Below are 10,986 nucleotides of genomic sequence, written 5' to 3'. Positions count from 1 at the left end.
ATCAGACTATTGATGTTGTTCTTATTGATGATTATGATACTAATGAGAAACACATTGTTAGGACATTGACTCTTAGAATAGAAAAGAGATTAAAAATTAGAAAAGGGAATGTTGTTGAATCCTCAAACAATCACCAAAAGACTCCTAAAAAGAGTCATGTTGCTACTCCTGGAAGGAAGTGGAGTGGAGTAGAAACTTCTACGGTTCAAAATAAGTCCCTGAAATGAAAGAAGGCATTTCTTATTGTTATAGAGTATGAGGAGGATGTTGAACCAAATGTTCAAGACATTGTTCCATCTGGCAGAAAGATAGTAGGTTCCTGAAAATATTCTAGAGGTGGCACTTGACAACATCTTTTTTCACTTTGCTGAGAACGTGATGAAATGGGAGTTTGTAAGCCATAAAAGGTTAGCCTTAGAAAGAAAATTGGGAAAGGATGCTATTGGATGCAAGGAAGTCATTAGTCTCGTTAAGGAAGCAGGACTAATTAAGACTATTTCTGGAATAGGTGATTGTTACGAAACTATTGTGAAGGAATTCATAGTGAACATTCCTGGTGATTGTGATAATAAAAGAAGTAGAGATTACAAGAAGGTGTTTGTCAGAGGCAAATGTGTGGAATTTTCTCCTAGAATAATTAATAGGTATTTAGGAAGATGTGAAGATGATCAAAGTAAGGAAGAGGTAACTAATAATGTCGTCTACAAAGAGATCACTGCAGGGCAAGTGACTCAATGGCCGAGGATGAAGAAACTGTCTGTGAGTAATCTGAGTGTAAAGTATGTTGTGCTAAACAAGATAGGAGCTGCCAACTGGGTTCCTACAAATCACACCTCCTCAATAATTGTAGGGCTAGGCAAGTTCTTTTATATAGTTGGAACTGAAATCAATTTTGATTTAGGTACCTACATATTTGAGCAAACTATCAAGCATGCTCATTCATTTGTAGTGAAAATGCCCATTGCATCTCCTACTCTCATTTGTGCAATAATTTTCAGTCAACATATTGGGATTATGAACAACGCATATATAGTAAGCAAGAGTGAATCTCCTTTATATCTTCATTACAAGTTGTTCATAGGGACACATGTCCCAGACATTGTCACAACATCTGGGAAGGAAGTTGCTAATCTAGCTTCAAAAGAGGAAACCATTGTTGAACTCCAAGAAACTTGTAAGGAACTGAATGAGATTATCAAGACGTGCACTGGGAGAAAAATCAGATTAGAAAACCTGATTAGATCATTGGATCAAGACAAAGGTGTGACTGATAGGGATGAAGACAATCAAGAAGCTAAGGAAGAGAATGATGAAGTGAAAAGACCAGCGGAGAAGAAGAAATAGAAAACAACTTTAGTTCTTGAATGAACGTGTTTAGTTGTTTGTGTTTGTGTATTTTGATAACATTCTATAAGGACTTATGACCCATAATCTTTTTTAATACACTTTTGTGTTGATGTTTGTTTTGTAATCCTTAACAACGTGTTTCCATGAATGAAAATGTCTGTTTCCATCATAATTATGTGCTTCCGTTTGTGTTTATTACTTGTGTGCAATATGTGTGTGCTTCCATTTTTGTTTACGTTTACTCTTTTTTTTTGTCAATTTTTAGCTAAACAAGGGGAGTAAAGTGTTAATGTGTTATGTTTGTTTTGATGTTATGATATATGTTCTTACATGTTGATTAGCATATTGATAGGACTGTGCTACTTCCAAGGAAATAGTAGCTATTTTGGTTGCTTGCTGGATGCTACTATTTAGGGGGAACATGATAGTCTGTCATGCTAGTTGGTTGTGTTGTGCTGGTTGTATTGTGCTGCTACTACTGCAAGAGACTAGAAGAAGTGTGTGCATGATGTCTAAACTGATGTTCTGACATCTTGCCTGATTCGTGAGTGAAGCAACTGGAAAACTCATCGAAACAAAACAATGAAGTCGCCATCGAACATCTATTTATCCTACAATAAGGAATGGAAAATATCGAAGAAAACAAAATAATAGCTCAGGTCTCAGAGAACGGGTAAGGGTGTCTGTTACGTGAGGGGAAGGTATTAGCACCCCTCACGTCTGTGGTACTCCACAGGATCCATTCTTGCTAGTTTTCTAATCTAAGGGTGTGTGTGTGTGTGTATCATGCAATGTGCAAAGGGAAACATGCAATGGAATATAAACAGGATAGCAGGAAACATGCAAATATTAGGCAAATAAGATAAAAGAAAAAATCGAACAAAACAACAAAGAAAAGGAAAGTTCAAACAAAATAAAGAAAAAGAGAAAAGTCTGCTCGCAAGGGTGTTCGTACCCTGTGCCTACGTACCTCCAATGTGCAATGGAGAAATCAGAGCGCCGTAGTTTGGCTCAAAAGTTTCTATTTCTATCTCGATTCGCGTCTCCTAGAGAAACGGAACTGAGCACCCTAAGGGAGCATGAAAACAAGGAGCATCACAAAGATCCTAGCAAACATGGCATGTGAACAGGCATCACAGATAAGAACAGGCAAACAGGCATCGCAAAGATATCATACGAATAGGCATTGCAGATAGAAAGACAAACATGTAACAGGCATACATGTGCAAGTGTGAACAAGTATCACGAATGAAAATGCAAACAAGCATCGCAAACAACATGTAACAGGCATACATGTGCAGGTGTGTGAAAAAGCATCACAAAGATATCACACGAACAAGCATCGCAGATAAGAAGATAATGAACAAGCATCACAAACATATGGCATACAATCGAGCTCCGCTCGAGAAACAAACAAACTACCGAAGTAGTAATCAATGCAAATGCAACACACAAACGAGCTCAGCTCGTAAAGCAAGCAAACTACCGAAGTAGTGACCTGGGAACTAGGGAGACGTTCTAGCTAACGGGGAAAGTCCTCCGAAGCCACCGTCCACGGGGAAAGTCCTCCGGGACGGTTGAATAAGAAAATAACGGGAAATAAACGTTCTAGCTAACAGGGAAAGTCCTCCGAAGCTCCCATCCACGGGGAAAGTCCTCCGAGACGGGTGAACAAGACTATAACTGGAAATAAACGTTCTAGCTAACGGGGAAAGTCCTCCGAAACTACCGTCCACGGGGAAAGTACTCCGAGATGGGTGAACAAGACAAAAAATAACCGTTCTAGCTATCGGGGAAAGTCCTCCGAAGCCACCGTCCACGGGGAAAGTCCTCCGAGACGGGTGAACAGTAACAAAGAAAGAGGCAAGGAATAGTAAACAAACAAAAACAGAGCCTCTTTCGAGGGCTTGGCCAGATGAATGCCTAGGTCTTACTTCTCATGGCAAATATGATGCTGCATGCCTACCCTACTTCTCATGGCAAGATATGGTACGCGAATAGGTAAAAGGGACAAGGAGAATATCGAGCGGATAGCAAATCCGCAATGAGCTAGCAAGCGAAAGCAAAGAAGTCCAGAATACTTCGCGTAAGCCAGCATCAAGCAAAGCAAGTCAGAAAGCGTCGTCACGAAAATAGATCACCAGCGACATGTGGCACGCGTCGAGCATAACCACATAAGCAACCTGCAAGAGAACACAAGCCATACAATGTAGGAATATACATCTCAATGAATGAGAGATCAGGTGACTAGCATCGGAAATAGGTTCGTGTCCCACAAATAAAGTGGAACACGACGCAAATCAATCGCACTGGAAGCGAATCCGTGTCCCACAAATAAAGTGGAACACAAAGCAAGTCAAATCGCAATCGAAGGCTCTCTCGAAGTACCTCGCACATCTCTGCAAACAAATCAGTAGTAACAAGGAAGCACGCTATAGAAAATACTAGCAAATAATCAAACATCATATTTTTCATGGCATTTCATCAAAGAATTAGAACTAAACTATGTAACAAAACAAATAAATTCTAACAAGAGAACATATTACATGTTTTTATATTTCTTTTTATGAATGCGAGAAATCTAATCAAACATACTATTTTTCATGGTATTTAATCAAAGAATTAAAACTAAACAATATAACAAAACATTTAAATTCTAACAAGCAAAATATTACATGTTTTTATTATTTTTTTTCTATCATGCAAAAATTCAACAAAACTACAATGATTTTTATGTCTTTCATTATGCTAAAAATAATACAAAACATATTAGTAAAAAGACTAAATCTAACATGTGAAATAGTGCACACAGGGGGTTTGAAGTTGAAAATAGTGGTGCAGTGAACAATTCTGGGCGCAGAGCTTAGGAAATTGGCCCAGACAAATTTATTTTTGTTCTAGCTTCTGTCCAGCCAAAACAAATGGCGCACTGGGCTCAAAAGGGAGGTGTGGTCAGCGATTTGGCCCAAAGCTGTTTTTGTACTCAGTTTTCATTGTTATCAACTCAAAAAAAAATGGTGTATCGGGCTTAAAGGGGAATGGAAATAGCAATTCAGTGATAAGGCCCAAGGGATTGTGATCCACAACGATTATTTTGATTCAATTAAATCCTAATTACTAGTTAAACTCAACTAATTATAATTAGTCCTAATTAATACTGATGCTAATTGAGAATAAGTGAAAGAGGAATTAGGTTAAAGAACATTCACGTACATTTGAGAGTAGGTCTCCCTCCCCACAATACGCGAACGGCGCCGGTGTGCTACTCCGACGAACTTCTCCGTCGCCGTCTTTCAAGCACCATTGCGAATAACAAGAGCAAAACGACATCTCCTCCTCAACACCTCATACTTCTCCTCCCTATCTCCAACGAAACCTGCCGGAGAGCTCCGACAACTCTTGAACCGTGATGACAAGAAGATCAGAGGAACCTTTAATCCTCAGGTAATACCGCGTATCCCTCATTTCAGATCGATTATTCTTCCTTCTTCTTGAATCTCATTCAGTTGCGTACTTCTTCTGGTTTGTTGTTGTTGTTGCAGTTGAAGGTGAGTAGCGTTGGTGCGTGAGGTGTACGATGATGATATCGATTGAAGAATGAAGATGATACGTCTCTAATGATGAATCGATGATGATGACGTTGTGGAAGATTGAGTCGCGAAGACGATGATGATTATTGGATTCTGATGCGTTTCCTTTTTATCGACCTCATTCCACAGAAGCTGATGAAGATGATGATTATTGAAGAACTGTGTTGACGTGGAAGATGATGCTGAGAAGATTGAATCGCGTTCGAAGATTGGTGGAGAGAGGATCCAAGTTTGTTACGGATTCGGTTCAGGTTTTGATTCTTCTCCTGCTTCGTTTCATTTCTGAATGTTGAGAATTAGAGATTGATAAATCGTGAAGAAAAATATTGCTGCGTTTCTGTTACAGATTTTCTCTTCTCTTTTTTCTGAATCTTCTTTGGTGATTGAATCGGAGAGTTTTGTAGGTTGAGGATTGAATAAAGATGAAAGGTTCTGAGCTGGTTATGAAGATTGAAGAATCAAAGATGATGAAGAACGTTGGAGTTTTTCTGGTGATTATCAGAGGATTGAAGGTTTTCTGATGAAGTTTTTCTTGGTGATCGATGAATGAAGATGGAAGTGATTATGGAGAGAGTGCAGGATGAAGATGGTGAGAAAAGTTTGTTACCGTTTTGTTATGGTGAGTTCCTCTCTCTTTTCTTTCTGTTACGTTTTTCTTGAATTCTGTTATCTCCTTCTCTTGACTCTCGATTAAGCTTCTTTTTGTATAATTTTGAACCGGGGCTTTGATGTGTAGATGCAGGTAGCTTGAAGTTCGGTTTATTGGTGATTTAGGTGCGGTTTTGCGGGAACTGGTTCCGTTTTGTGAAGGGCTCAACCGTTAGACCATAGACTATGGAAAAAACTGTTTAAGTCTTGTGTGCAGAATTTGTGTTGGCTGAACCAAAATATTGGATATTTACACAGGGTGTTCCCGTCCCCTTTTTTGAAGTGCAGCCGGTTTTATGTGGGCTCCGGCTATGAATTATGCAGGGAGCTATTTTTGAAGCTTGAACAAAGGGAACATGATGATCTTAGAACCTGTAAATTAACACCTTAGGTTGAACATGTTCATGTAACTTTTGTAATTCACCCAAAATGTAAAGGCTAAACATGGTTTGTAATTTGCACCTTTGTAATTTTGATTGAACACGAACGATCTTTGGATGAACATGAACAAATTTGAATTAAGGATGAATACATTTGAGGCCTACGCCCGGAATTAACTCTTGACGAATCATGAGCTTAATACCTTTGATAATATTTGAACGCCTTAGCAAACATGAGTGAATATTCCAAAATAATCTTCAATTTTCAATGAACACTTCACATTTAAAGTTCAAACCATAAATGACTTGCATTACGAGTAACAAGTGTTTGAACTCATAATAACACTTTAATCACAATGATCCCGCAAACCATATATTGTACCATGGCTAATATGTTGACTTGCACAACAAGCAATTAGAGGAAACCTTTGCGCCGAAATTGTCTTTAAAAACAACAAAAATTCTTTAATTTTTCTTCCAATTTTCAAACGACGAAATAAACGCCATTGATAACTTATAGCACGAAGAAGAGGGCAAATTTTGGGGTGCAACAGCTGCCCCTATTCAAACTTCTTGAACCTAACGAGTGAGAAACGAAAGTTTCGAAATGTTGAGGTGGAAGTAGATTAAATACCAGAATGAACTCGAAAATTTGCGCTCTTGATCAATAGAAGGTTCCACCTTGCAATAAGAAGGAATGTACCGCCCTGCAAACAGGGAGAAAAAACTTCGATTGACCTGGATAATTAAGTAGCTCCAACTTGCGATAAGAAGGAACATGCAACCCCACAGGCAGGGGGAAAAAGCTTCAATTAATCTGGGCATCAAGAGAAGACACATCTTCGAATGATCTGGGTATCAGACGTAGCAGATGTCTTCTGAACAGGAATCGGGGATAGATGTCTAAGTCGATCTGGGCATCGAAATGAGATATTCCAGTTGATCTGGGCATCAACGAGTAGTAAGTATCTCTGGTCTGGGTAACAAGGCGACATCTCCATCTGATGCAATTAAATCATCAAGCAGATATTCCAACTGATCTGGGTATCAGCAGCTTGCTGCTTCGTAAGATCGACGAGATCCGGAGGCGGTTCCCTCAACAGAAAGTCTGGTTTATCAGGACAGGAACAATATCTCTTCCGAACTGTGTACGTCGGGAAAGGAAGTCTTTAACTGATCTAGGCTCGATGCTAGAAAATAAGTAGAACAATCCTCTTCTGAATGACAAAGTCAATCAGGCAGATATCTCCATCTGATCTGGGCATCAGTGGCTTGCTCCTTCGTAAGATCGACGAGATCCGGAGGCGGTTCCCTCAACTGAAAGTCCGATTTATCAGGAATAGGAACGGATATCTCTTCCGAACTGTGTACGCCGGGAAAGAAAGTCTTTAAACTGATCTAGGCTCGATGCTAGAAAATAAGTAGAACAATCCTCTTCTGAATGACAAAGTCAATCAGGCAGATATCTCCATCTGATCTGGGTATCAATGGCTTGCTCCTTCGTAAGATCGACGAGATCCAGAGGCGGTTCCCTCAACTGAAAGTCTGATTTATCAGGAATAGGAACAAATATCTCTTCCGAACTATGTGCGCCGGGAAAAGAAAACATCTTCAACTCATAGTAGGCACCAGGACTGGGCAGATGAGTTCTTCTTCTGAACGAAAATAAATCGTCAGGACGTAGATATTTCCAACTGATCTGAAGCATCAACAGGCTTGCTCCTTCAGAAGATCGACAGAGATCCGGAGGCAGTTCCTTCAACTGAACTGGAATCAGGATAGTATTTACGGTGATTTCCGGTAAACAACCGCTAGTCCTCCAAACTTTAAAATATACTTTGGTTACTCACAGGATCGACTAGATTGATCCTAGGACATAGTCAAACAAATGTCTTTTGAAAGGATTCGATTCATGTTTGCCTGTTCTGACTTCGAGAAAACTTATTTTGTGATTCGATCTTATGAATGTTCACTTGAAACAATACTGGTCATACGAGTTAATATAACTTTCAAAGAAACATAAGTAAAAGCATGTAAATTGCATAATAAGTAAAGTGAAAAAATATAACATGCAGTAATGTAAAATGCAGGAATGTAAAGTGCTTCGAAATGAAAGTTTAGATGCAACGAAAGAAATGCAAGAAGATAAATAACAGGAAATAAATGGAAGCAGTAATAATGAAAAGATACTTGAATAAAGGAAAAATACAAATGTATTTAAATTGATGTTGGTGTTATACGTACATTTCTCAGCGAACTCGTTCTCTAAACACTTGATACTGGAGTGATTTGTGAGTGATTTGTACAAAATGAACACACAAAATCCTAACATTAAGACCCTTATTTATACTAATTTCGACCCTAACGGTCCTATACTAATCTAATGCCACGTTGCCCACAAGAAAACCCTGGGATGCCGTCTGTCTTTGTGCGGTTACACAAACTACTTTGAAATTCAAATCATCCCACCTGAATCTTCTTTCGACACGTGGCAACGCAACCAGAATCGAGAATGCCACGAAGACACGTTCAGCCTCAGTACTTTACGTATTTCACAAAAACGTTTAAGTCTCTTAAAGATATTCCTCTTCGAATTAGCTCCAAGTCTAAGCATCTTTATTCCAACTCAAACCAACATCCTCGAAGCATGGCCATCAGTAGCCATATTCCTTCGATTTGTAACTCTTCAAAGGATATTCTTTCCAAACGAAATCCCCAGCCAACAGATAGGAACAAATATCTTTAACCGATCTGGGGACATCGGGAATAAGCATGACTTTCATCTGATATGACAATGTCAGGGAGAGGGAGACAAACTTCTTCTGATTTAGACATCAGGATAAGTGCCTGTAATGATTAGGCGAGTTGCTCTCTGGGAGGCATTTGTATCTTGATAACTTTCATGCAGAAAGAAACAGATATGATATGATTTATGCATGATGCATGTATGAATGTTTGTGGAATAACGTTCCTGAGAAGGAAGACGTTATACGCTTTGAGAATGCAATGCGAATGATGTATGATTCGGACGCTGCTTAGGGAGACAGCGGAGGAGCACTGAATTGCTGAAGTAGCCTAGAGAGAGCATGGAACTCTGCGGGGAGGACAAGATGAGTGACCAGAAGTCACCAATTGCGAGCTGACAAAGATGGATCAGAAATCTGCTGGAGACGATCGAATCTGGATGCGAGCTCTGTTTGGGGAATAAATCCTGCTTGAGGATATGAACATCCCATTTAACTGCTCAGGGAGTACCCTGGCAACTTCACTGGAGAAGCAAATTCTTGACACTCTGGGGATGTGGAGATAAGAGCAAGTCATGAAGACAACTTTGATAGGGAGTGACCAACTTGCTGGTGTAGAACGCATTCCGCTGGGGAAATCCTGGACGGACATAGATTCTGTTGAGGATGCATGTGAATCTTTGCTGAGGAAAGAAACTCAGTGGGGAAGATGGATACTTCTGCACAGCAATCTGCTAGGGATATGAGAGATCCGCTGGGGATAAGGAACTTAGCATAAGAACCTTTTGTTAAGATAACTCCATTGGGGAATAAGATAACTCTCTTGGGGAAAACAGGTCAATCTGTTGGGGAGAGAAACGCTCTACTGGGGAAAATGAGGCATACAGGCAAGGAACCTCATTAAGAGCTTGCTGGGGAATCAGATACCATTCAATCTTGATTCTACTGGGGAGAAGACATTCCACCGGGGAATAAGGCTTCTGAAGCACGGAAATTGCATTGAGATGTGCTTTGCTAAGTGTCATACCCCAAAATTTGCCCTCATAAGTTTGCATATGTCATTTTTATTTCGAATAATTGACTTAACGCAGTCGGTAAGAATTTGAGTTTAAGGAGGTGTGAGCGTCACGTCCCGGGTTCGAATCTCACTTCTAACTTTTTTCTCACTTTTTTTTTCTTTTATTTGTTTCTAACCGTATTTTAATTTTATTTTCATTTATATTCATAAAATAAAAAAAGTATTCTTTTATTTATATATTTATTATTTTTTGTTATTGATTTTTAGTTAAACTATTATTTTATGCATTATTATCAAAATGAATAAAAATATGTGTTCTTTTTATATTATGAAATAACCCAAAATTGATTTAGCTGGTCCAAACCCATTCTTTTTAACCTAATTTATTCTATAAATACTAACATTTCGTCAGCACTAGGGGGACGAAAAAATCCAAAAACCTAAACCCGGAATTCTGTGACATACTTTTCCAACCCTATTTTTTCTAACACTTTCACGATACAATTTCACAGTAAATTCATAAACCTATTTTTTTTCTAAACTTCGCGGTACATATTTCCCTCAAACACTTCGTGCCACATTTGTTTTCATCACTAACAATCCTAGTTTTTCCAGCCATCCTCACTACTTTACTGATGTTGAACCCTTACTCTCACGCAAATAACCATACCAATTTTCATACACCATCAAATGTGTTTGTTTCTGTAAATAAACCAGTCTTTAGCAATACAACAATTCCATCCGATTTAATCGCCGTTAATCTTGTAGCTTTCTTTTTGTTCTTTCTGTTGTTGTGTGAAATGTGTTGCAGGTTGTTCTAAAAAAAAGAGGGATGCACGACTATCAAAGAAAAAAAAGCATAGTGAAAGCTTTGGCCGAACCGCACAACCGAAGCCGGAGCACCACCGCAACGTCACCAAAGCCGCAAAGCGCCGACTCCGACGGGTTAACCGCCGCGCACACGCATACGCCTCCACCGCGCCTTGCTCGCACCGCCACTGACCGTCAGCTTAGTTGTATACCTTTGCTCGCTGCTTCGCTCGCATCCGGTTAGTTTCCGTTATCACTTTTTCAAGATATTTCCATGTTTTATTTTCCTGTGGTGTGTATTCTTGTCTTGATGAAAAATTTGGGAATGAAGGAAGTTATCAGAATAATATTAATATATGTGATTTTTTATTTTATTTTTTTTTGTAAATAAATTGCCACGTGTCATAATATCAACGGTTGGAGTTTAGATGTCTAATTGAGATAGAAAA

At 39.1% G+C, this 10,986-nt stretch overlaps 1 protein-coding gene across 1 annotated transcript; it reads left to right on the top strand.

Moving 5' to 3' along the window:
* Window positions 1–378: 378 nt before the first annotated feature.
* On the top strand, window positions 379–1,344 carry LOC131632042 (uncharacterized). The gene has a single exon (XM_058902809.1). It carries the CDS (start codon window positions 379–381, stop codon window positions 1,342–1,344), a length of 966 nt encoding a protein of 321 aa, XP_058758792.1.
* The last annotated feature ends 9,642 nt before the right edge of the window (window positions 1,345–10,986 follow it).

This window comes from Vicia villosa, unplaced genomic scaffold (genome assembly GCF_029867415.1).
Source record: "Vicia villosa cultivar HV-30 ecotype Madison, WI unplaced genomic scaffold, Vvil1.0 ctg.000894F_1_1, whole genome shotgun sequence".
NCBI lineage: Eukaryota > Viridiplantae > Streptophyta > Magnoliopsida > Fabales > Fabaceae > Vicia > Vicia villosa.
Note: the sequence above shows the minus strand (reverse complement) of the source record. Positions and strands in the feature narration are given on the sequence as shown.